Below are 25,053 nucleotides of genomic sequence, written 5' to 3'. Positions count from 1 at the left end.
GTATAACCTAATGGTGGCAGTAGTCTTTTTTTCCAGCGAATTGTACATAAGCAGTAAATTTGCGAAGAAGACGATAGACGTTGCATGAATGAAGGCACTCTCATAAATACTCAGGAGGGCTTCCCTGTGATTGGGTATTGATGTTGGTCTCAGCCAATCAAAGCCAAGTGAATGTTGTCACTATTAATGAGGACCCTGAAGCTTTCTGCTCCAATGGACGAAAGGCTTTAATCGCCGCATTCTGTGTGCTGGGCCGGCCCGCGTCAGAACGGTACCACAACACCGGCGGCGGCCAAACTCTTGTGTAGTAGGGGCTTCTGTCGACGAGTTGCTTCATTTTTAATCGACATTTTTCAGAGACATCAGTCAACGTAATGCGACATTGACGGTAAGCGTGCCCGCGACGCATTCTTGCTAGCAAACCATCAGTCGTCTCGTGCTGTCATTGTCATGGAAACAAGCTGCCGGTAGCTTCTTCCATCAATTTGTGACGTCAGCGGCCGCAATTGACCAACTTTCATACGACGAAGCCTTAAGTCATGTTTCCTCCATGTTGATATTGATGCATATACAAAAGTGCCCCCGCTGCGCTTGTTTAGTTTGTTCCTAACTCAACCATTTGAGGGTTATTCCGGTTAGCTTGTGGCTAATCCAGTTTCCGCTGAACGTGGTGATGCAGCAGTGCGCAGCCAGACGTCCACCTCGCCATTGTTGTCTGTGTGGCTAGTTATTTGCATGTCCATCTGTCACTATAGTACGTTTGACCTGCTTGTTTATAAAATCACGTGAAGGGAGGATATTCAACACTCTTTTGTTTCCCTCCCCGAGCCAAAACAAGATTGTAATTCATGAAGACTTTTCATTCATGATTTAAAAGGTGCCCCCATCACGTGTTTGTGCTATGCTTTCGCCAAAATACCCAGATCAAGAATTCGAGACGCATTTTACCGCATATTTGCATGCCATGATTTTAGAGGTGGATCTGTCTAATGCATTAAGCAAGCATTATGTGAAGTAAAGAGCCTTGAATATGTTTCATGCGTTATGCCACTCCCCAGTTGAAGTTTATTGGAAAATTTAACAGAAAACAAAGGCAAATGTATTTGGAACAGCCACATAGTTTCACTTTAGGAAAATTCTGAAAAGGAGCTTTTGATTTTCAAACACAAACGGTGGTGCAACACATGTAGTGAGACAATGCAGTAAAGCTCATAGGCACGTGTTCTTTATCCTCTGAGACAGTGGTGTCAAACTCATTTTTGTTGCGGGCCACATTTGGTAACAAAAATGGCTTGCAATATCTCTGTTATTATTTCTATTACATTTAGACTTTTTGGTAGACATTTTAGCAAGAAAATTTCCATGATTTTTTTTAATAAAGAAAGAAGATTAAGGGACCATTCTGTCCTCTTTCAATTGAAAACACCTCAGAGGGAGTCCCCAATCTAAAGCACATTACAGAAACAAAACATCCAACAAAGATGGAAATTATTTCATAGGTATTGTTAAAATAGAAAAAAAAAATGATAATTTGATCTGGAGCGAAAAATTGATTATTATTTCTTCTCATCTTCTACAGCGTCGTGGCAATCAGCTTCCACTGTTACTCAATTGGTCTCATTCCTCAGCTGCTTTTGTTTGGCTTCCAACAAAGTCACCCCATGGCGGGGAGTACTCTCGGCCAATGACCCTATACAAAAAAAAGCCCACTTGGCCTCCTCATCAGTGTGCGCGGTGAGCGCTGACGCTGGGAAGGATCGCCGCATCTCTTCATGAGAGTGACTCGTGAAACTATTTCCAAACAAATAAAGGCCCAAAAAATGAAGAAAAACTGTACAAATAAATATTTGTACTCCCTCCGTGGGGCTCTTTCTTGCAGCTGGTGCTCAAGTTGGCTACGTCACGAGAACTTCAAATGAAAGCAATTGTTTTTGTTTTTAATCGTTCCAACCAGGTGTCCATTTAGAGGCGGGGGGCTGCGTCCAAAGAAAAGGCCTTCGGAGGCCATGGAGTTGGCGGACGGCTTGCTGCTGCAGGTCAACAACGGCGAGCAGTGGTGCAACCGCTGGAAGCGACCCAATGACGACTCCGTAAGACTCACAAATGCATACGTTAAAACTCCATCAATTTGAATTGTTGCATCGCCAACAAATTCAGGACATCTGAGCACCTTTTTTTTTTTTTCACATCCCCAATTTACCACAGTTTTCCTCAATTGCATTTTCCTCTAAGAAAAAAAAGCTACAAATCTAATTTGATCGTCTTTACCTAATCCTTCCACGTTTCTTAACCGATTCAAACCATTCCAACTTCAAACTGTTCAGCTCATTCAGAACATCAAGGTTACTATTTTTTTTTTCTGTTAGCGTACCTACTGTTAGCATGTTAGCATTTGACCTGTTCTCCTTAAGGACTAGTACATGCATCAATTATTCACCGTATTTGTGTTTTTGCCCTTTAAGGACCGCAGTACGAGTCCGTCAGTCCTGCGCTGCGTGGCCACCACGTGGAAGGAGGGCCTTCTGAACAGGAAGAGGCCCTTCGTTGGCCGCTGCTGCCACTCTTGCACGCCGCAGAGCTGGGTAACCTTACTCACTGCCACTAATGAACTCATCGCCATTAGCGTCATTGACGCACATTCATTCTTTTGCAATCTCACAACAGGAGAAGCTGTTCAACCCCAGCATTCCATCTTTGGGCCTCCGTAACGTCATCTACATCAACGAGACCCACACCAGGTAACTGCTGCCGCTCGATATCGTCCTCATCGCAATCGCCCGCTCATCATGGAAATGGAACAGACTGATGCCCGCTTGAAAGGCACCTGGAGGTGATTTAGACTCTTGCGCTCCAGAAGCAGCACCCTTTTGATGCGTCTATGGAGCAGCAGTCTTGGAAACGCGTGTCTTGAGTTGTGCGGAACATCGGAGTCGACAGCTGAATAATTGAAACGTCACTGGAGTCGCACGCGTCTGACCTTCCTTAATCCCGCTCCACTCCAAACGATATTCTGCGCTTGTACAGTGGAAACTCCAAGCGGAACACAATCCGACAATTCCTTTTTCACTTTTCAAAACAAATTGACGTCATAAAATCTTTTATTAGGTGGACATTTTCAACTCCAGTACAAGTGGAAAGCAGCGCTAGCAGTCGAGTTACAGTAAAACTAAAAGGGTCATTTTGTTTCTGAGCATCTTTTTGTTTTTTTTTAAACACATTTTGTGATGCAATACAGCCTCGTTCCAAAATTAATGAAACTCGGCTGAATGAAATCTTCAACGTCCGTTTTTGTTCCTGTGAGCAGGCAGCGTGGCTGGTTGGCGCGGCAACTGAGCTACGTGCTCTTCGTCATGGAGCGAGACGTCCACAAGGACATGTTCCCCCGAAATGTGGTGGAAAAGGTTCTCAACAGCAACAGGTAGGCCACCCTGCCCGAACAAATGCGGCTCTCGTTAGTTGCTTGTTTCATTTGTAGTGCGTCACTAGTTTCAACCACGCGCTTGTGTTGCAGCGTGGAGAGCGCCATCTTGAGCGTGGCCTCCGATTTGGACGAGGCCGTTGGCAGCCAAACCGGCGGCGAGCGCGGCAAGTCCGTCCGTAAAGTCAAGCAGAAAGCCCGCCGCTTCCTTCAGCAGATGGTGGCCAGCGTTTCGCCCGCCTTCATCAGGTACATGGCAACGCCTCCTCTTTCGAGACGCCGCGATCCGATGACATCATCGCAAATGGCCGCTCGCTTTTTGCATTTGTGTCGTCATCAGAGTTCAAAGAGCGACTTGTTGTCTGTAGATGAAAGCAATCAACTCACCAGCAGCGTTGACTCATTGATTGGCTCGACCCGCACGACATTTTTGGACAAGACTATGCATTTTTTTTTTTTTTTTTTCCCTCTCTGTCCGATCCAGGCTGACAGGCTGGGTTCTGCTGAGGCTCTTTAACGGTTTCTTCTGGAGTATTCAGATCCACAAGGGCCAACTGGAAATGGTCAAAAAAGCAGCGGCAGAGGTCAGGAGGCACACCCAAAAAAAAAAAAGTTTCAAAAGTTCAATCTGTAACGCCTTGTCCAAGTTGTTGATGTTGTCTGTGGCCCGTGCAGCACAACGCTCCCATGGTCTTCCTGCCCGTCCACAAGTCCCACATCGACTATCTCCTCATTACGCTGATCCTCTTCTGTCACAACATCAAAGCGCCGCACATCGCCGCCGGCAACAACCTCAGCATCCCCATTCTCAGGTGAGCCTCGTATCGTGTTGGCTGACGAGAAATCACCGATGGTTTACAAAAGCCGTTTTTTTTTTTTTTTGTGACTTCAGCACCCTGATCCGAAAGCTGGGAGGATTCTTCATACGGCGGAAAATGGAAGAGTCCGGGGACGGCAAGAAAGACATTTTGTACAGATCGCTCTTATACGCTGTGAGTTGACTGCTGTCATGTGGACTAAAGTCCGACGGGGGCGGGTGGTGTGGGGATTGCTTCGGGAGTTTGGGGATGGGGATGGAATTTGGACTTTTTATCGGGAAAAATGTACATTAAAAACGAGTTGTATACCTGTAGGATTACAAACTTAATTCTCATACATTTTCTTTCAGTTAATACTCCTTCGTAAACAGGCGTACATCAAATATTTGTTATTGATACACCTCCTAATCTAATCTAATCTTTTGAAATGCAAAAATGCCTGTAAAATGTTGTCAACTTGCAAAACTAGAAAAATGTGCTCAGGATGAGTGCATTTGTTTGAGAATTGCTTGTTGTCTGTGGCAGGCTGCACTTTACATCGACCTGCCAAAGTAATTGCGTGTTGAGCCAATAAGATAAGTGCTATCAGCTGAGGGCAGTCGCGTGTGTGTGTGCGTGTGTGTGTAATAATGGCCAACTCGTGCAGTTTGACCTTCACAATTGCGCCTCACGTCTCATCTAATGCTACAAAAATAGTGCCCACTCAGCGCTATGACCAAACGCAACATTCTGCGTGTACCTGGCAATGGTCCCAACAAAACAAAGTAAATGTTATTAAAGCCTCTCATCTTTGCAGCTGAATCCAAGCCGGCTGTCTATTTCGGGACAGAGCACCTCAGCCCCCCCCCCCCCCCCTCCAAAAATGTCCTTAGACAGCTGTGAAAGGCTAAGATTACACAACACTGCCTGTGTCCAAAGTCTGGCCCGCGGGCCATAAATTGGTCTCGCCCACAATCACACGGGGGGGGGGCTTGGAATTGACCCTTGCGACAAACCCCGAAAATCTGCTAGTAATTGAAACCCACCCAAAAAGGTTTGGAATTGCCTACAGTTGCCACAAGATGGCACCAAAGCACCTTTTAAGCTCCTCCCCTTTAGTATGGTTTCTTGGCCCCAAGATATTGATTATATTAGATATGGTTTTGGTCTGCGCACAGCAACCATGAAAAACAAAACAAATAATTCAAGAATACCGAACTGCGACTATGCGAGAGTTCACTGTCAACTGGTGACTTGGTGATTGGCATCGCTCTACGTTGTTCTCCTCATGTAAGCGAATGCGCTCTCTCCAGTACACAGAAGAGCTGTTGCGTCAGCAGCAGTTCCTGGAGGTCTACCTGGAGGGCACGCGCTCCCGCAGCGGCAAACCGTCCACGGCGCGCGCCGGCATGCTGTCCATCGTGGTGGACGCGCTGCGCACGGGCTCCATCGGCGACGTGCTGGTGGTGCCGGTGGGCATCTCGTACGACCGCATCATCGAGGGCAACTACAACAGCGAGCAGCTGGTGAGGACGCCGGTCGGCGTCGTCGATGCTAGCCGGCCGGCGTGGCCGTGTCTGAACTGTTGCGTGCGAGCAGGGCAAGCCCAAGAAGAACGAGAGCTTGTGGGGAATTGCGTGCGGCGTTTTCAGGATGCTGAGGAAGAACTACGGCTGCGTCCGCGTGGACTTCAATCAGCCCTTTTCCTTAAAGGTGAGGAGCCCCTGATTTTCAAAGACGATGAAATGAAAATCTGATTTTAATTTCTTGAAAAGTAGCCATTTTGGAGATGTGAGGATTCTTGACTGTTTCATTGTATTTGTGATCCCTTTACGCAGGAGTACCTGGAGAGCCAGAGAAGCCGCCACATTTCACCCCCGCTGTCCCTAGAGCACGACTTGATGCCCACCATCATCGATGCGCAGTAAGTGCGACGCTTTTCCTCTTGAGTGGCGCTAAAACCTTCAAATAAAGCTTCCACAAGAGCCCCCCCTTTGCCACTTCCTCACAGCAGGCAACGTCATTTGATATTTGCGCGCAGCACTTGAGTTGACATTGCCTCGGGGTCATTTCAGTTCACAGTCCCGCTAAAGCTGCCCCTTTTTATTTGTACTCGGCCCTCGTGGCCCAAAACAATACGCAGAACATGAACTCGCCGTGACGCTTTTTTCAATCTGTTCAGGCCCGACGCTCAACTGTTCGACCGTCAGGATGAGGGCCAGCTGAACCGAGAGCTTCCCGAAGACCTGTGCCGACGACAACTCATAAACAACTTGGCCAAGCACGTTCTTTTCAGTAAGGTTGCCTCTCCTTATTCCTTCCCAATGTCACGTCCCAAGATGTGTCATTGGAAAACCCGACTGGGCCTTCAGCAGCAGCAGAAACCGGTTCCCCCCAGCTCGTTCAGCTGCATTGTCCTACTCTTTTTTTTTTTTTTTCCTCCTTCATAGCTTGCAGCCAATCACAGCGCCCCCAACTGTGTGGCATGTTGTTTTCGGCCAATAGGACGCAGAGGAGGTGGGGGGAGCCCAAGAGGGGCTGGAATGCAGCGCCAGCGCTGGTGTTCTGCTGCTTCCGCTGCCTTTCATCCTCTCAAAGGAGCGATGCTTACGATGACTTGGAGTCACCACATTACGCACCTCGCGTCTCTTGCTTCCTCCAATCTAAAACCCCTTTGTGTGTATTTGGACATGTCTTGTTGTGACAGATGACGTTTTATGATCAATATATACAGACATCAGGGATCACTTTGTTTTACACGCAACTGCATCACCTTTATCATTCGATTTTTAATTAATGTATTGCCCAACCCTGCGGCACTGTTTGTACAGTTTAAGGCCTCCCACGTCCGCAGTCGAGTAGATAAGCACAAAGCCGCCGCTATGTCTGTTTGTGTGTTGGTCAACATTCCTTTTATCTCTCGCCCCCCATAGCGGCTAACAAGTCATCCGCCATCATGTCCACGCACATCGTTGCCTGTTTGCTGCTCTACAGACACCGACAGGTATGCCGGCTCGTCGGTTTCTCATTTGTAGCAGTTCCTTGCTTTTTGGTGCCCTCTGCCAAGCAAGGTGAAACAAATGTCACACGTATCTCACTGCACAAAAATCACCCAGAGATCAAGTTCCTTCCCCCATCAGCACGTTTACGCATGAGTGCCCCCTGCAGGAAGTGTGGCGCATGTGTCTGGCCGCCGTCCGTCTGTCTGTGACAAAAAAACGTGAAGTTCCTTCCCGCAGGGCGTGGCGCTGTCCAAACTGGTGGAGGATTTCTTCAACATGAAGGAGGAGGTGTTGTCGCGGGACTTCGACCTGGGCTTCTCTGGCAACTCGGAAGACGTGGTGATGCGCGCGCTGCACCTGCTGGAGAACTGCATCGCCGTCACCGCCGGCGCCAACCGCAACGGCGAGTTCACCATCGCCCCCAGCCACACCGTGCCGGCGCTCTTTGAGCTCAACTTCTACAGCAACGGCCTCTTCCACGTCTTCATCGCCGACGCCATCATCGGTACCTTGACACTTAATATTGAAGCAAAAATAGCAACATTAAAATCTCTATCTGATGTAACCAACATTACTTCGATGGTAAAATGCTAAAAAAAAAACAAAAATAAAAAAAGCAAGTAGTTTATGTTGATAACATGAATTCCTTTTTTTTTCTTGAGTCATTGAATGATATGCAAGCAAAACCCTGACGCAATCTTGGCTGCATGCAGCCTGCAGCATCCTGTCGCTGCAGCGGGAGCAGGCGGTGGAGTCGGAGTCGTCGGGAGCGGCGTCGCAAGAAGGGCAGAGCGTCGCGGTCGCCGGCTTCCCGCTCAGTCAGGAGAAGCTCATCCGTAAGGCCGCCGGCCTCTCGCACTTCCTGGTCAACGAGGTGGCCGTGGCCTCCGTAAGTTGCGTGCGGCGCGGGGCTCCACCTTTGGAGTATTGACTTAACGCGCCGCCTCTTTCCGCCCGCAGCCGTGCCAGACTATATACCAGGTGTTCCACGACACTGTCTCCCGCCTCATCCAGTATGGCGTCCTCTACGTAGCGGAGGTCAGTTTCGAAAGAAGCCCCCTTCCTGTGACCTCTGCGGCCTGATGGCTTTATTGTGTGTCAGGAGGACCAGGAGGAACTGAGCCCCAGTCCCACGGAAGAACCTTGGCCCAAAAAGTTCCCCGAGCCGCTCTCCTGGAGGAGCGACGAGGAGGACGAGGACAGCGACTTTGGGGAGGAGCAGCGGGATCGCTACCTAAAGGTTCACGTTTGCTCTTTTTAGTCCTCCGCCGGCAATTTTTACTTTGTATTTTTTGGCCTTGTGAACTCGAGGAGGGTTAAATGAAAAACAACACGACGTGACGTAACGTTTCCCTTTCTAGGTGAGCCTGTCGGCAGAGCACCAGGATTTCTTTGTGTTCCTGCAGCGGCTCCTGAGCCCCGTCCTGGAGGCCTACAGCGGCGCCGCCATCTTCGTGCACAGCTTGAGTCAGCCCATGGCCGAGCCCGAGTACACGCAGCGCCTCTTCAGATACCTGCTCACACGCACCGAGAGGAGAATTGCTGCTTACGGTGATTGCGAGCGGGCCGCTGTTGAGCTTTTTTTTTTGGGGGGCGCATAATTTTCTCCTTTTTGAAAATTTGGTTTACGTTTTTATACAAAATGAAATCTGTGAACGCTGCAAAGTGGCATTCTTTCACTTTTTACAGAACTATTCCGCCAAATAAAAGCCTAATCATATCGACGTATAAATTATATTTGCATACTTTTTTATTTATTTTTTTTTCAAACTGGTGCTGCGGTCAAAATTTTTGATCACTTATCCTTGTCTTCATGATTCACTTTAGTTTTTTGTCCTCAGGTGAAAGTGCGACTCATTATCTGGTGAAGAACACAGTGAGGACATTCAAGGATCTCGGGGTAACCCAAATCTATTCAGAATGAGAATGAAAAGATCACCTTTTTGAGATTTGATGGCACTGACCCTGTGCGTTTTCTCTTTTCAGGTCCTCAAGGAGCGACGAGAGGAGCGTGTGACCACGCTGGAGCTGAGCGCCACCTTCCTACCTCAGGCCAACCGCAACAAACTGCTGCAGTACATTTTAGGCTTCACCCTGCTGTGACCCCGAAAGGCCCAAAACCACGTCGCATCAGGCTCCCTTCCAACATAAGGGCTCTTACTGGTTACTTTGAAAATACCATTCCAGGTGCTACCAGGCAGTGCCTTGAGGTTTAGAAGAAGGGGAAAAAAAAGTCTCTCTCCTTTCACTGTAGCATTACATTTCCGTTACTTTGTAATCTACCCAATAGGCGAGCTGTCACGGGAAGTGAGCAAACTGGCCACAGAGGGGGCAGTCGTGCACACAGTCGAGTCTAGTAGTGCTCTTTGCTCCTTGCACTAACCTGTCAAATCAATTGAGATTTATCTTCGGTTAAACTAAAGAAGCCTTTCAAAGAGCGCTCCAGAGTTGTTTACTCTTATCAATAGCACAGATAATGTGGCACTTACAAAAACATCGAATAGCGTTATTTTCACCATTTTCTTTAATTTATAAAATAACACGTCTCCCAAATTAAATTATAAAATGAAATTTTAGCATATTTTAAGCATCAATTGTAGTAGCTTTACTGTTATACTGAAGGTGCATTATTTCCCAGGTTTATGGCGCCCCCTGGAGGCCTCTGGCACTTTGGCAGTTGCCTATGTTGCCTCATGGGAATACTTTACTTATTCATTTTTTGTTTGTAGATGTACTTCCTCACAACGGGTCTAAAAAAATAATTTTCCAGGTTTGAAAAAAAAAGAAAAAAGGAGGAGGAAGGTGCTCTAGAGCAACAAGAGGTGTTTGTTGAAGGTCCGAGTAAGTCAATTGGAGGAGATTTCTCCGCAAGCATAGATTGCTATTTAATCTTTAAACCTGCATGTATTAATGCAGATTTGCCTCATCCGTGAATGAAACAGGTGCATAGAAGGACGGCAGCATGTCAAAAATGTGAATGAATTGGAATGAGGCAGACATTTTTGTGAATTACTACTGCATGTTTGCTGTCATGGACACTTGACTGTAGACTTTGTGTTGTATTTAATGGTCCCAAGTGTGTGAATTATGCCAAGGAGGAAGCCTGCTGAATGTATCTTGTTGTCGTGATTGTCCAAAACTCAAGTGGACTTGTCGCGTGGATCATGGAAATAGGAACGCTTGGCCATGATGGGAAGTCAAAATGGAAGAAAATATCATCACACGGTACGAAGCGCAAGCGACTGAACAAATGCACACATTGCTGTGTAAGGTTAAAAATGCCTGTATCATGGGAGCAGGTGCCTTTTTTTTTTATCCGCTGTCTTGGTCTTGTCTTTTTATGCATGTTAACAATTCAGAATCATGAAGACAAACACTGTATAATAGAATAAGTTATAACATGAGAAGAATCACCAGCCGGTAAAAAAAAAAAAAAGTCCAGATTTTTTTTTTAGGGTTTTCTGTCTGGTTTTTGCTTTCTCAGAGCAAAGCACAATTGTCATTAGGTTTGTAAATAAACTAATTGTAGATGTTTGGGGGCTTTTGTTTTAATGTGCTGCACTACTAAAGAAAATTGGACATGAGGAAGGAGGGGCTGCTCTGTCCTGTTTGTCATGTCATTTACTCAAGAGTGAATCTTAAGAGATCATTCTGTCCATTTGCTGAACATTCTCTCACTTTTTAATTAAATTTTATTTTTACAAAGAATAAAATTGCAGTTGCATGACCAAAGGAAGGGAAAAGGAACATGGACACCACGCATGTCCAGTCTTTTCTACTCAAAAACTTCCGATCTTAATTTCCATGTCCAATTTGAGCTGATGACTTTGATTTAAACTTGTGATTTAAACAAAATTTAAACTGGCATTCAACCTTTATCATGTTAATTCCCTGAATCTTTATACAACATTTTGTTGTCCCAAATATCCATCTTTTCACTTGATTTTGGGCTGAACTTTGCCAATATCTGAACTCTTTTAAAAGTGGAGCTGCAATTACAACTTGGCATAGGGGTAATAATAAATGTATCTAAAAGTCGTAATTTGCGTCATTAACGGGGGATACAAATGCAGCACGCGTTAAATCCTCCTGTCGTTTCTACTGTACAACTTCCAACCGCAGATTTGCATGGTTTTAGGTGTTTTGGAGAAAGGTTACATCTTAAAGTCCAAAAGAAGAGTGTTTGCGATTACCAATCTTTAGTGGGTCCGTGAATGCAGCAAGTTTCCAAACACGGAAGTAACCAACGCAAGCGATGATGGCCGACTTGAAGGGAAACTTAGAGCGATGCCATCTTACATTTGTCCAACTTTTTTTTTTCTTGACGGCCATTATTCGTCTTGACGTATAAAATTATTCCCCGCAAAACATTATCTTTTCGTTGTCATGTCTTTTAGAGCCGTAGTGCTGCTCTTTTTGTCGACTACATCGGCCGCCGTCGCCATTCTCTTCCAAACTGAGGGTAGGTGACATCTCCAACGGCATAACAGCGCCACCAACAGGGTGTAACTGTGTTTCCCTGCAGCCATGCCTCCTCTAGCGGCCGTGGCCGCCGCCGTCGGCGCCTGTTCGCTGGTGGGGGTGTCGCTGCTGTGGAGGGACGTCCGATCCAAGGTGAGAGGCAAAGGCCGGACGCTGGGCAGCTTGCTCGGCCAATACGCGGCCGTCAAGGCGGTGGGCTGGCTGGGTAGGTGGCAGCGGGCCAAGCTGGAGGCCGACACGCTGGACGTGAGGAAGGCCCAGGAGGAGACGCTGCTCCGTCGCCTGAGGACGAACGAAGACACACTGTACGGGAAACGCTTTGACTTCGCTTCTATCAATGGTGAGTAGAAACAAGTAGTGGTTCCTTTTCGCCGCTTTAATTCGTTCCGTTATCCGTTCCAGCACCTCGAAACACATAACTTTGTCATTGTTGTGTTTTTTGGGTGACTGAATGCATCACAGTTCAATCACCGTTTGTGCGTCATGATAATTCAATGGGCATTGTGCTGCTCCTTCTGGTGTGCACGCTTTGGCCACCAGGGGGTAGTATACACAACCTCACAGATGGTGATGAAACAGAAGACTGTTGCCGCTAAACTGTAGTCACATTTTTCTTTTCCATCTCATTTTTGTGTGTTTTTGAAATTCTTGAAGGATTTTAATGAAAAGTATCACTTTATTTCCCCTCATAAAATTGAACTTTTTCCCTTTGTAATGTTACAACTTTTTAATGCTAATGTCACTTTTCTCTTCTCTTTCTCTTGAATTATTTTTTGGGTAATATTAGACTTTTGTTGAGAGGCCAACTCATGTACAATTTAATTCTTTCAGACAGTGAAACTTTTCGCGCTTGCCACCCCATCACCACGTACGAGAACTACCGCGAGCTGGTGGGTCGCGTAGCGTCAGGGGACGAGCGCGTGCTCACCGCCGAGAAGCCCCTCGTCCTGGCCATGACCTCCGGGACGTCCGGGCCCAGCGCCATGCTGCTCAGCACCAAAGACACCAACAGTGACTTCTTTCTTCAGGTAGTGTTGCACAAGCAATATTTTGGCTTTATTGGTCAGAACGTTTTTCTTTTTTCAGTAGCTTCCATAGTCCATCTTGATGTCACGTCAGGAGAAGAAGTGGCAGTAGAACAGGCCAATTTTTTTTTTTTATTTTGGGCGGGGTAGTTAATCTGAGATTTTATTTAAAGGCAATGTCACCCAATATGAAAAACTTGAGTTGGTTTTGCTCGCCAGGGCGTGGCGGTGTGCCTGGACGCAATGCGGCGAGCTTTCCCGGCCACAGACAGCCTGCAGCGCACCACCAAGTTTTTCTACACGCCGACCTTCCGTCAGTCGGAGGCCGGCATTCCCATCGGGCCCAATTCGTCCACGCCGTCCTCTTCTCGTCACATGCTCCACCTCTACACCACGCCACCGCTCGCCTTCCAGGTGGCTGACATGAGTTTTGAGATTGATTTATTTTTTTTTACCTTGACTTTTTTTCCTTGACCATGACTGCGAATGTCATTTAATCCTTTCCAGCTCTCTATGAACCACCCCTAAAAATACTTTATCTTTAAAATAAGATACTTTACACTTTTATACTTAACTTATTAAAAAAAACCATTCTGTAATCTTGAATTCAATGGGACTCCTGTTGGTGTGCCTTGGCCACAAGGTGGCAGTGTAATCCAGACATTGCAAGAAGAGAATGAATGGTATAACATCAAAAATAGAAATGCAACTAAGTTGTTGTAGTGATATGAGTTGTTTCTCATCGAGGATAATATTGTTTGTCTTTCTTTCTGCACCGTTTGTGTCCAATTATCCTTTGCTTAAAGGGTTCTAACATTGTGACAGTGATGCTACTTGCTAGCCCGTCTCTATTCTCAGAAAATTAGCACCTGTTTTTTTTTTTTTTAAACCCCTCTTAAAAGTTTGTGCTTTTTTATTGAAATAGCCGGACTATATTCCCTCGTAGTATTTCAGAATTCATTCATGTGGACTTTTTCTCTGGTAAAATTTCTCCTGAAAATGATTGCAGTTGTTGTGTGTGCGTGTGCGCGTGTGTGTGACGTCAGGTGGCGAGTGAGGTGGACGCGCTGTACCTGCATCTTCTCTTTGCGCTCAAAGATCCCAGTGTTGGAACGCTCGAGTCCAACTTTGCCTCCACCCTCTTCTATGCCTTCTCCACGTTGCAGGTACATTCCATGCAAATATATTTCACTCGCTTTTATTCTTGCATTATTAATGTATGCTTTGTTTATTCTTTTCTTTTTTTTCTATGAAAAATATTTTTTCTGACATTCACATTCTTGGGTTATTTATTGCTTTATTTATATTTTTCAGCTTGAAACATTTCTTCTAATTTGACACTGGCCGAAACATTGTTTTGCACCTTCCAGGAGCGCTGGCAGGAGCTGGCTGCGGACGTCGAGCGCGGCACGGTGAGCGGCGCTCTCCATCTGGAGCCCCACGTCAGGGCCGGGCTGGAGGCGCTGACCCGGCCCGACCCGGAAAGGGCGGCTCGGCTCCGGGCCGATTTCGAGGCCGGCTTCCGGGGGATCGCCGGGCGCCTCTGGCCCCGCCTCAACTTGGTTCTCGCCGTGGACTCGGGCTCCAATCAGATCTACGGCGAGATGCTGAGGGCCAACTACTGCAGCGGCGTCTCCTTCTACTCTCCCTTCTACGCTGCCACTGAAGGTTTCATTCCTGATGTTTGTCTTTCATGTCAGGTCGACAGGATTGTTGTTTCAGTAATTGTCCAAATTCCCACACATGCAACAGTAACTCTCGCAAAGGCCAACCAAAAACGTGTCCCATAATCTCATTAAATATGTGGTCAAAATGCTCATTTTTTTTTTCTTGTCGTATTCTCACGAAATGTAAGAACTGTAAAATGAAGGCTTTGTTTTCCTGTAAAATCATGTTTTTTTTACTTGTAATAGTACAAGTTATTCCTGGGTAACATTTTTCCGCTTTGAATATTATAAATTCACTCTTGTAAAATGAAGAAATATTTTCACAAAATATATATTTGTTTTGAATTTGTGAATCTATTCTAACAAGATCAGAACTTTTTTCATTTCACTTTTTCATAAACGGATTTTTTTTTCAGCTCATAAAATGACAACCTTATTCTTGTTTGGATATTCTTTTCTTTTTTTCACATACGACTACAATTATGAGAACCGCCCCAGCGTCCTAATTTATTTCTGACACTCAAAATGGTGATGAGGTTGAATGTTAAGAGTGTGCGTGTTCTCCTTGCAGGTCTGATCGGGGTGAATCTTTGGCCCGAGGAGACCGGCCGCCGTTACCTGCTGTGTCCTCGCTCCATGTTCTGCGAGTTTCTACCAGAGAGCCGCTTGGATGACGAGACGCCGTCGACGGCCACGCTTCTCATGGAGGACGTGAAGGAGGGACGCAACTATGAGCTGGTCGTCACCAACGCCGCTGGCCTCTTCAGGTGGGCTCACGTTTGTTTTTTTGTTTGTTTTTTTTGCAGGGGAGTGATTTCAAATTTTATCGCTGCTTTTTTTTTTTTCTTTCCTTCTCTCTCCTCTGTTCCAGATATCGCATCGGTGATGTGGTGAAAGTGGTGGGATTCCACAACCGATGTCCGGTTGTTGAGTTTCAATACAGGTGAGCCGCTTCATTAGGTACCCCTACACACATCTACCTGGAGTGTGATACGTGAAAAGATTTTTGCCGTGCGATCGGCAGCTCAAACATTGCAGGCGTGACTGCGGTTGTGAGCAGCGCGCTTGAGGAGACACGTGTGCTTGCAGGCGCGGTCAGATGCTGAACGTTCGCGGCGAGAAATTGTCGGAGGCGTTGTTCCTGGACGCTTTGAAGGAAGCCGTCGCGCAATGGCCTGCCGCTCGCCTGCTCGACTACTGCTGCGCAGAAAGCGGGATTATGGGTACGGCAACAAAATTGTGATCTTACTCATATATTGTTTTTGCAAACAATCATGTTTTTTTATTTGCATTCTGTGCGTTTTTAAAAATAAAATTGCCACATGCTTATTGTTTACTGCTATTATCTAATTTTCTGAATTTTTGCTTGATTTTCACTTGATACATGATATGCATATCGAATACTTTTTTTTTTTTGGTCAATGTTTTTTTTTCCCGGGCCACAGGGGACCAGGTGGGCGGCTGCGACCCTCACTACCAGATCTTCTTGGAGCTGACAGGCGTGAGGAATCTCAGCGAGGAACAGCGCCACAGGGTGACTCTCCATTGAGCGACTCAAGTGTGATTCTTTTTTTTCTAATGAGTTGCCCTTGCTCCGCAGCTGGACGCGTGCCTGCAGCAGGCGTCGGCCGTGTACCGCTCGTTTCGCATCAAAGGCAGCATCGGGCCGCCGCGTGTGCAGCTGGTGGGCCGCGGCGCCTTTGCTGACCTGCGCCGGCGCATGATGAGCTCCTCCCTCACCTCGGCCAATACCTTCAAAATGCCGCGGGTGTTGCGGCGCAAGGAGGACGCCCAATTCCTACTGGCCAAAACCGTTTCGTGAAGAAGGAAATCAACAAAATAAGACTTTTTGGAAGCAACAGAGTTTTTTACAATCATACTGTCGTACTTCAGGTAAAGGGCCTTTGTTGTTCTATATTTATACATTTCTTTTGCATTATCACGCATTTCTGACAGGTGCAGCAACTGATGTCAGGTAGGTTATGTCATGGTGGCCTTGGCATTTCTGATTCCCACCCCAGTTGTTTCATTATTAAAATGGGGGGGAAAATGAAACATTTATGTGGCGTGTGTTGAACTTAAATGTGTGCCAATCACTCGTTTGACTTTCAGTTGTTACTTTCAAGGACTTGCTGCCTGCCTGATATTCTTAATTTTATTTGGATCCATTTTATTTGTTTTTCTCATTTTGGTATTCATTTTTTACTATTGATTTAATTTGTTTTCTATAAGCAGATGAATGGGTACACTGCAATATGTTTAAATGTGTATTTTCTATTTTAAGTGTTTTTAATAACTTATTGTTTAATTCAATTTAAAAAAAATTAAAACTTAGAATTTCGTTTTTGCAGTCCATTAAAGTAAAAATCTGTTTATTATATTATTTTTTTTAATTGTGAACACAAAGTGAATGAAAATATGCATTATTTGAGGAAAATTGGCTTTCACTCTTTTCCACTGACAAGGTGCTCAAAGTGTGTTGCACTTTTCATTTTCAGTCACCCCTCGAGCTGGATCTAAAGGACTGAATTTTGATGCTTCTTTCATATTCCACGAATGCACCAGCATGTCGTGTTTATATCAGTTGGGGCGCATAGAACTTTGTTTCCTAAATGATGACAGTTGTGCCGCTCTTCTCCCATCAGAAAGCTGCAAGCAACACCACATTGCAATTTCTTTTCAATCCAAGTTTCCCCGATTCACCCTCCAAGCGGAAGGGGGCGCTAATGCGCGCTTAGGCGACTTGCGGATTTTAATACGAAAGCTAAAGAACATTTTGAGCGAATCGCTTGGCGGGCCGAGGAGGCGCAAGATTGGACGCGACTGGGCTGACCGACGTGGCGAAAGTCCGCCTCGCTACGATCGCTGTAAGTTTGCAATGCTCACGTTTATTTCCTAACATTCATTTATGTCTCTGAATGTTGACTTGTTTGTTTCAAGAGCGCTCTCTTTCTTTCTCCATCCCCCCTCCCTCTCTCCCGTTCCCTCTCTGTCTCTCTTCGAAAATACAAACTTGATGCCATCCAAACCTTTTACATTTTGACTCCCCAAAGTAAGTCCGTAGATGAGTTAACTGCTGTGTACATTTCTTCCACTTTCCCACGTGCTCATTTTGCGTCAAGCTGTGCATTTTACTTTCGTTTTGTTTCACGGTGACTTTACGCGGCACGCTGTTGAAACTTAGATGTGTTTTTGTTTTCAATTGCTTGTATGATTTGTTGAATTGAAATGTTATTTTTATTTTATTTTATTTTGTTTCCCTGAGTGCAAATGATAATGAAGCGCTTTTGTTTGATTCCAGATAACCGCCTGGTCAAATCAGGACAGTGAAGCAGGAAGTGCACTTGTGGACTTTTTTGACATCATAAAATTCCTAAGCTTGTGACTGGGTCAGACGCACTGCGGCTTGTCAACGCTGGAAGCTTGTCCACAGAGTTGGTGTCTTGGCAAGAACCATGGCTAGTCGCTTCGAGGGCCATCCCCAATGTCTGACCTGTCCGGTCATATGTAAAGATCCTGTCATGCTGCCGTGTAGTCACACCTTCTGTCAGGCATGTGTGCAGCAGTGGTGGGAGGAGAAAGGCGATCGATCGTGTCCAGTCTGTAGGAAAAAGCATAAACCAGTGGAACCACCCAGAAACATGACCCAGAGGAATGGTCGTGAGACCATTTCACAAGCTTCGGTGGAGTCGGAGCACATCTGCAGCTTGCACAAGCAGAAACTCAAACGCTTCTGCGTGGAGTGCAAGGAGCTTGTGTGTCACGTTTGTAAAGGTGACAAAATCCACACTGACCACAAGATCCATCCCATCAATAAAGTTGTGAAAGATCACAAAGAGAAATTCCGGGAGGGCCTTCAGGAGGCCAAGAAAACATTGAACGATTACAACGGGATAAGAGACTCCTTGAGCGAAAATTTGACCTACATCAAGGACCAGCGGAAGCAGGTGGAATGCAAGATCAAGAAAGATTTTGTGGCGCTTCGCCAATTCCTGCAGCAGGAGGAGAAGGCCAGGTTGTCTGCGGCGAAGGAGGAAGAACAGAAGAAGAGTCGGATGATGACGGACAAGATCGAGGCACTGGACAAAAAGCTGAAAGCTCTGGAAGACGCCATCAGAAGCTCGGAGGAGCTGCTGAAATCTGTCCAATTTTCCTTCATGAAAAACTACAAAACGGCAATGGCCAGAATCCAGAAGCTGCCCGACAAGCCGGAGTTGCTCCGAGGAGCTCTGCTGGACGAAGCCCGACATGTGGGCAACCTCAAGTTCAGCGTGTGGGAACAGATGAAGAAGATGGTCTCCTACAGTCCCGTCGTTCTGGACCCCAACACGGCCCGTTCAGAACTCGGTCTGTCTGAAGATCTGACCAGCGTGAGTTTTGGAAAACAGCAGCAGCGTCCGAATAATGCGGAGCGGTTCAAGCTGTGCAATGTTCTGGGTTGTGCTTTGTCCTTGGGAACGCACACGTGGGATGTTGAAGTAGGCGACAACACTGACTGGGAAGTTGGGGTGGCGTGGGGGGACCCTTGCTTGCCGGGCGACATGAAAACGAGGTGCGTCGCGTTCCAAAATGATGAATACAAACTGGTTGGTGGCCCGCTCGAATCTTGGAATCCGCCGTTGAAACTGCAGAGGATCCGCGTTGACGTGGACACTAAAAAAAGATCACTTTCATTCTCGGACTCTCTTACAAACATTCCTTTCGGCAAAACAAATCCTTCCGCATGGCCGCCTTTATCTGGGAACATGGAAATGTTTCCTTTTTTTAGGACAAGGCATAAAATTCCTCTCCAAATAATTCCACGTAAACGTTGCGTTTCAACTCAAAATCAGAAATGATGTTGGAGATACAATCCAACTTTATTTAAATAGCGCATTTCACAACAGCTGGAGCTGTAACAAAGCGCTTTTCATGTGCAGTCTTATAAATTGTCAGTTGTAAATGTAAACTGAAGCCATGTTTGATGGTTTGCTGCCGCAGTTGTCATCGGTCACTTCAAGTCTTATTACCTCCAAATGGTTGTGATCTGTTCAATAAACTCAAAATAATAATTAAGATGTCAGAATTCAATCTGAGTGAAATGTCATGTTGTGCTTTGCCAAACTTGAATAAATCATGAAAAGTGGCATGATGTATTTTATTCATTTAATGTTAAATTATTTCAATATTCATTTCAGATGAAACGTTTAAAATTTTGCGGGTGAGTGTTTGATGTTGTACTATCTATAAATAATTCAAATAAAGTTTATCTAAAAAAAAGTGCGATTCTGGCCCCAGCACATTTCGTGTAGTTGGTCAATTTGGATGTGTCGAAAGCCAATCGCCGTGGAGAAAGCGCGGTGACGTCACACCCATGGCGTCCAGTGCAGTTGGCGTGGACACGGATGAAAGACTACTTTCATTCTCGGACTCTCTGACGAACACTCCATTAGGCATAAAAGGATCCTTCCGCACGTCATGTCGGAAAAAAACAATGAAATGGGGTCACTTGTAAGGCAGGACGTTCGTAGATTCTTTTTTGGTCGTCGGCAAAGATGTGTTGCATCGCAAATAGGACACACGCAGCTCCAGATGGGCTCAGGTAGGAGCGCTGCCAAGAGACCATTCATTAATCAGCGGGGCTCTCCGGAGAGCTGACTCAACATTGTGAAGAACCGCAAACACCCCAAAAAAAGAAACCCCATGACGACGCGGCGCTAATTTTTCACTCGGCAGCGGCGGCGGCGGCTGCCCTGCGGATTTGAAATGGCCGTAAAGCGGATGTGTCCACTTTTCTCCGCACAGATGGGCTCGCTAAACCAGGAAGTGTCGGAGCTGGCCAACGGCTTGCGCCGCATCACGCGCCTCCTCCAGGCTCACGTCGGCGTCCATCACAACTCGTACCTCCACCAGCAGGTGGCGCCGACGCACCCGAGCCACCCGGCAGCCGCCCGCTGCACAGGCGGCAACTTGGCCGCGCCAGGAGGCCTGAGCGGCCTGAGCGCCATCAGCCGATCTCAGCCCGCTTTGGACCTGCGGCCCGACGCCGAAACACTCGCCGGCCCCCTGTCGGCCGGTTCTTATCCCCTTCTTGGCCTGTTGCAAAGCTCGCACGGGGACGTTGACTGTTTCATCCGAGACTCGCATCCTCCTTTAATCCCCGCTTGCACGTCGCCGCTTCCAGTCCCGTCCTCACCCCGACTGGACCGCTCGGGTGTCGGTCTGGACCACCCCAGTCTGGAGTGCCTGCTGGGCAGCCGCAGAGAAAGCCAAAGCGCATCGCGGTCCAGCGTTGGCGTGCAGACGCAGAGTAGTGAGCAGTCTTGGTGTCTGGACCTCACGGATTGAAAAAGACTGGAAGGACAAAAAGCGGTGATGGCTGTCGAACCTCATGCCGAGGCGTCAAAAGGCCCCATTGAGAGCCAGGGAAAAAAAAGGTGAATGAATGAAATAAAAAGGCAAAGATGACGATGGAAAACGTGGTCAGCAAATGAGAAGATGAGAGAAAAGCTCGTCATTTTACGAGAAAGAAAGTGGAGAAAATCCAACTTTGACAAGAATCTTGTAAAATAAAACAACCTTTTATGAGACCCACAATGATAAATATGTAATAGACGTTACAAGAACACAAAAAAAAAAAAAATTCAAACCAAAGTCCAACTGTTTTCTGGTTTTGAGTCATCATTCTAGAAAAAATCTGCGCTCTTTATCATATCTGCTTATTTTTAAATCTAAATGTTTTTCCCCTCTTATGATTGTTTTTTTAGGATCACAGTCCTCACTTTTGAATTTGAAGCTGCCATTTTCTGCTTTTGGCCATTTTCAGGTGATCTTCCAAAGCCAGTTTGTCTGATTGCCAACTACTCGTAAAAGATTAACTTTGAGATAAATACAACCAAGAGTAAAAAAGAAATGACCCTGGAAAAGCAAACGGCTCACATTGCAGGTTTATTTTTTTTTTCTCCTCTCAAAAATGGGGCCAAAGTTCATATGAAAGTGTGGAAGCTCGCACATAAAAGAGGCCGCACGCCGCACGGAGGAAGAACGGCAATCCTGAGGCTTGAACAACATGAAGACCATCCTTGTCGCGCTTCTCGTCTTGGCGCTCGTCAGCCACGGTGGGTGTGTCGTGCTTCGCTCGCATTAACTTTTGGATGTTATGAAAACCAGATTTGTTTGTCCAGGCGAGGCGCTGACTTGCCGCTGCGGAGGACAGCAGCGTCGTTGTCATGGATCGACTGAGACCTGCCCAAGTGGTCTTGATCGCTGCATCAGAATTACGTCTCGATTTGATAACTGTGAGTTGAAGACTTCTCGTATTGCCGCACAATTTTCCTTTTTCGTTTTTTTTTTTGTTTTTCTTTCCTTCTTAATAACTGTCCAAACTATTCAAGTTGTGTGAAATGTATGATTTTTCTTTTTATTCAAATTGAAATCGGATGGCTGGAAGCTGCATTGACACTCGTGTGTCTCTTTTTTTAATTTTTCTTTTTCATTTTTACCCTGCAGCGGTCCTCTCTCAAGGTTGCGTTAAGAGCAGCCTCTGCTCGTTTCATCCCGGCCAAGTCTGTTGCTCATCCAATCTTTGCAACTGATCAAGTTCATGTTCACAGCACTTGCCTTGCTGGATGAAGAATAAAAAACAAAAGAAAATATAGTTTGGCTGTCTTTTTTCAAGTGATTCTCGTCATGATGGATGTTTGCCAACTTGTTTTGGTCGTGACGGTTCGCCTCGGTCAGAGGAAGTTGAAAAGGCTGGCACTCAAAGACAACTGCAAAAATGAAATTCATTTTTTTCAGATAGACTATTCTGAATAATTGACGGATGATACAAAATCTGAAATGATCAGCCTAAAAAGGAACCATATGATGGAAAACGCGGAAGGAATACAAAAAAAAACTTCCTTCCATCTGCAATTTCCATCTCATTCCTACGTGGGGTCGTTCAAAAGAAAAGTGATCCACAAAAAAAAAAAAAGTTTCAAGGAAAAACACGGACAAATGTTTGAATCATTTTGAATATTTCTAGCAAAGTCAACACCTCATCTCAGTGTCAGCCAGCTCGTGAGTCGACTTACAAAAAAAAAAAAAATCTCAAGAAGTGTCCGAAAGGAGGAAGTCAGTTTAAGCATTTCCAGGAGATTTCAAATGAATTTCAGTCCTTGAATCCCGTTTCTCTTTGCAACGTGAAATGTGGTTGATGACATGTTGTTGACAGACCCACCACAAAAATAAAAAAAGGCTCAAAAAGCAATGCCCAAAAAGACAGCGAAAGTCTGGCCGTTTGGTTGGCGGCAGCCATTTTCAGATTGATTTGAGGACATTTCCACAAGTCCTTCGAAGCGGGTTCAGAGGTTTGTGTGGGAATGTCTCATGAGAAGACCCACAAAAAAAAAAAGTCTCAAGAATCCGTGTGAGAAAAGAGAAAAGAGTGTCCATTGGCTACCGATTGTTAAACGTAATTAAAGAAGCAACGTATCCGATGATCTTTGAAAAGACTTTACGTCATGATTGATTGATTTATCGGGACACGGTCAACAAAGTGTTGCAAGAGAGTGCGTTTTGTTTGATCTCCCTTCTCAGCAGTTGACCTGACATCGCATCCTCTTTTCAACTGACCCTCCACACTTTCAAAAGTACTCATTCCCAAGGTGGACGAACTTGCAAAAGGTGGTCATGAACTGAAAAAGGTCATGGGCCTGCTTTAGTTTTCCATTTTTTAAAGGTAAAAAAAGAAAAAACAAAAACTGCCAATCCAAGTGTGAGGTTTATTTCTCTCCATACGACTGCAATTCTCATCTTGTAGTGATGAATTTATTGATTTTTTTTTAAATATAAGTCAAAGAGTAAAAGTTAAATAACACAAAAGACAAACGTATCAGATGACCTTTGAAAAGCTGGAAAGGAATCATTCCGATGTTGCTTCATCCTGGATTTTTTTGGGTGATACGGTCGCCAATGTGTTGCAATGGATTGTTTATTTTCTTTTGTGCTTTTAGCACACATTTGTGTACTATTTTGTTACAAAGTAATGACTATGAAGCAAGCCGGTGAACATTTTGTTTCGGAAGGTTGCATATAAACGCGGCCGCAGCGAAGCAGAGCTCCAATCCAGTCGGATCGTCACTTGAACAACATGAAAAGTGTCTTTGCTGCCTTTCTCATCTTTGTGCTCGTCAGCCACGGTGAGTTTGTCGTCGCTTCGCTCACACTCAAGCTTGTTTACTTGTGCTCATTTAAAACGCTTTTCTTTCTTTCTTTGTCTAGGCGAGGCCCTGCAGTGTTACTGCGGAGGAAAGCGTCATTGTACAAAAAGGGTGGAGGACTGCGCCTCGTCCAGCAATGCCTGTGCCAGCGTCATCTTTCATGTTGGCTCCCGTGAGTGTTTTGCTCCAATCTTGTCGTATTCAACGTGCCGGATGATGAGGGCGTTTTTTTTAATTTTTTTTTTAATTATTATTGTTATTTTATTTTTTTTGCCAATGCTTCCACTTATGTATGTCATATTCACATTCAGACAGCTATCTTCGAAAGATTAGGACTATTTTTCCATGAAAAATATCATTTTTTTTATATATTTCACACTCCTCAGAGAATTTTTTTTTTGTAATGTTGGCCCCATTACTTTATTCTCTGACTTTATTTTTTCTTTCAAGAACATAATTATGCTTGGTTGAAACTTTTTTTCTCTAACCCCCTTGACTTTATTTTGCAATTTTTTTTTTTTTTTGTAATTTCCTTTTTTGTAGGGAGAAAAATAATTACATTTTTTCTATTTAAAAAAACTAGAACTTTTATTTTACGATTTTAAATGCATACAATAAATACCCTTTTGCTTTCTGTTGTTATTCTTAGAAAAAGTACAACTTAATTCTGGTCAAATTACAGATTTTTTTCCCCTCTTTACAACACAATGTTGTTCTCAGATAATTCAATAATTAGTCTCGGATCAATACACCTATTCAGGTGGTAGTACAGTTATTTTTTTTTCTGTTAAATTCTGAACTTTTCTCTCTCCAATAAAATGTTATAATCCAAAATTCCGACTTCATATTGCGGCTGCAGCTCGCCCAACTTGTGTGGTGACAAGCGTGACGAGAGAGTGGGAGGCTGCTATCTGTACTGCTATTGACGTGTGTGGATTTTTTTCCCTCTACAGCTCCAAACTACTTTAAAGGCTGTAGCACATTGCATAACTGCCAGCTGATGAACATTCCCAGCATCTCCACTGCTGCCTGCTGCACCACCGACTTGTGCAACAGATGAAGTTAATGTTTAAGAATAACACACAACACTTAATGGATGAATAAAAAAAAAAAAACACGGTTTAGCTGTCTTTGGCCTTGTGTTTTGTGTATTTTTTGTCCCCAGCAAAATTAATTGCAGTTGCATAAGATAACCACTAGAGGGTAATGTTGCATTTTTCTGTCAACAACAAATACAGTGTGTCCCACCGCGCCAAATAAATGTATGCACACTTTGAATAATTGTAAAGTTGGAAGTTATTTAATAAAATGTGTTGGATTTCCAAAATGTAATATAATTTACAAACATTTAATTGTTTTGTGAGCGTCTGTCACTGGCAACGAGTCGCAATGTAAATCACACACAAGTTGCATTTTAGAATACATTTCCTTTCTTCAAAGTATAGTCTTGCTTCCATTATTAATTCCAATTAGTTTG

General features: G+C 45.1%; 4 protein-coding genes and 1 long non-coding RNA gene across 7 annotated transcripts; all 5 read left to right on the top strand.

The window, feature by feature from the left end:
- The first annotated feature begins 128 nt into the window (after window positions 1-128).
- Window positions 129-10,885, top strand: gpam (glycerol-3-phosphate acyltransferase, mitochondrial). Its single transcript, XM_088284957.1, has 21 exons — window positions 129-388; window positions 1,955-2,090; window positions 2,463-2,582; window positions 2,665-2,738; window positions 3,305-3,418; window positions 3,512-3,667; window positions 3,903-4,002; window positions 4,094-4,230; window positions 4,311-4,410; window positions 5,529-5,741; window positions 5,815-5,928; window positions 6,054-6,139; window positions 6,398-6,510; window positions 7,149-7,219; window positions 7,455-7,722; window positions 7,931-8,106; window positions 8,178-8,255; window positions 8,320-8,457; window positions 8,579-8,768; window positions 9,059-9,117; window positions 9,204-10,885. Exons 2-21 carry the CDS (start codon window positions 2,007-2,009, stop codon window positions 9,318-9,320), a joined length of 2,508 nt encoding a protein of 835 aa, XP_088141083.1. The 5' UTR covers window positions 129-388; window positions 1,955-2,006; the 3' UTR covers window positions 9,321-10,885.
- A 183-nt stretch (window positions 10,886-11,068) lies between these two features.
- ghdc (GH3 domain containing) lies at window positions 11,069-17,151 on the top strand. 3 transcript variants are annotated; one of them, XR_015839992.1, is made up of 12 exons: window positions 11,069-11,679; window positions 11,743-12,039; window positions 12,531-12,727; window positions 12,944-13,138; window positions 13,771-13,890; window positions 14,095-14,392; window positions 14,963-15,158; window positions 15,263-15,334; window positions 15,481-15,614; window positions 15,837-15,925; window positions 15,992-16,284; window positions 17,037-17,151. XR_015839992.1 is itself a non-coding variant. In XM_088283759.1 (11 exons), exons 1-11 carry the CDS (start codon window positions 11,604-11,606, stop codon window positions 16,211-16,213), a joined length of 1,896 nt encoding a protein of 631 aa, XP_088139885.1. In that variant the 5' UTR covers window positions 11,069-11,603; the 3' UTR covers window positions 16,214-16,769. The 3 variants fall into 3 exon arrangements, 1 of the variants encoding a protein (XP_088139885.1); XR_015839991.1 differs by lacking the exon at window positions 17,037-17,151 and adding an exon at window positions 16,890-17,022; XM_088283759.1 differs by lacking the exon at window positions 17,037-17,151 and having other exon boundaries at window positions 15,992-16,769.
- LOC148317808 (E3 ubiquitin-protein ligase TRIM35-like) lies at window positions 17,120-19,444 on the top strand. The gene is made up of 2 exons (XM_088283761.1): window positions 17,120-17,258; window positions 17,714-19,444. The coding sequence occupies exon 2, from the start codon at window positions 17,847-17,849 to the stop codon at window positions 19,227-19,229; it is 1,383 nt and encodes a 460-aa protein (XP_088139887.1). The 5' UTR covers window positions 17,120-17,258; window positions 17,714-17,846; the 3' UTR covers window positions 19,230-19,444.
- Window positions 19,445-21,355: 1,911 nt separating this feature from the next.
- Window positions 21,356-22,027, top strand: LOC148317807 (mipartoxin-3-like). The gene is made up of 3 exons (XM_088283762.1): window positions 21,356-21,488; window positions 21,555-21,668; window positions 21,880-22,027. The coding sequence occupies exons 1-3, from the start codon at window positions 21,440-21,442 to the stop codon at window positions 21,963-21,965; spliced, it is 249 nt and encodes an 82-aa protein (XP_088139888.1). The 5' UTR covers window positions 21,356-21,439; the 3' UTR covers window positions 21,966-22,027.
- Window positions 22,028-23,422: 1,395 nt separating this feature from the next.
- LOC148317806 (uncharacterized) lies at window positions 23,423-24,706 on the top strand. Its single transcript, XR_015839993.1, has 3 exons — window positions 23,423-23,555; window positions 23,638-23,748; window positions 24,530-24,706. It is a non-coding gene; the product is annotated as an uncharacterized LOC148317806 (long non-coding RNA).
- The last annotated feature ends 347 nt before the right edge of the window (window positions 24,707-25,053 follow it).

Source organism: Idiotropiscis lumnitzeri, chromosome 20, assembly GCF_059441095.1.
Source record: "Idiotropiscis lumnitzeri isolate Australia: NSW breed Sydney's pygmy pipehorse chromosome 20, RoL_Ilum_1.0, whole genome shotgun sequence".
Classification (NCBI taxonomy): Eukaryota; Metazoa; Chordata; class Actinopteri; order Syngnathiformes; family Syngnathidae; genus Idiotropiscis; species Idiotropiscis lumnitzeri.
The sequence above is the reverse complement of the archived record's forward strand: the minus strand, read 5'-3'. Positions and strand labels throughout refer to the sequence as shown.

Excerpts from the sequence above, each read along its gene's own strand:
- gpam (XM_088284957.1), top strand. The coding sequence starts at position 2,007 with ATGGAGTTGGCGGACGGCTTGCTGCTGCAGGTCAACAACGGCGAGCAG. Across the intron at positions 4,411-5,528 it reads ACAGATCGCTCTTATACGCT|TACACAGAAGAGCTGTTGCG; the intron begins GTGAGTTGACTG and ends CGCTCTCTCCAG. Across the intron at positions 7,723-7,930 it reads CATCGCCGACGCCATCATCG|CCTGCAGCATCCTGTCGCTG; the intron begins GTACCTTGACAC and ends GGCTGCATGCAG.
- ghdc (XM_088283759.1), top strand. The coding sequence starts at position 11,604 with ATGTCTTTTAGAGCCGTAGTGCTGCTCTTTTTGTCGACTACATCGGCC. Across the intron at positions 13,891-14,094 it reads ATGCCTTCTCCACGTTGCAG|GAGCGCTGGCAGGAGCTGGC; the intron begins GTACATTCCATG and ends TGCACCTTCCAG. Across the intron at positions 15,335-15,480 it reads GTTGTTGAGTTTCAATACAG|GCGCGGTCAGATGCTGAACG; the intron begins GTGAGCCGCTTC and ends GTGTGCTTGCAG.
- LOC148317808 (XM_088283761.1), top strand. The coding sequence starts at position 17,847 with ATGGCTAGTCGCTTCGAGGGCCATCCCCAATGTCTGACCTGTCCGGTC.
- LOC148317807 (XM_088283762.1), top strand. The coding sequence starts at position 21,440 with ATGAAGACCATCCTTGTCGCGCTTCTCGTCTTGGCGCTCGTCAGCCAC. Across the intron at positions 21,489-21,554 it reads CTTGGCGCTCGTCAGCCACG|GCGAGGCGCTGACTTGCCGC; the intron begins GTGGGTGTGTCG and ends TTGTTTGTCCAG. Across the intron at positions 21,669-21,879 it reads TACGTCTCGATTTGATAACT|CGGTCCTCTCTCAAGGTTGC; the intron begins GTGAGTTGAAGA and ends TTTACCCTGCAG.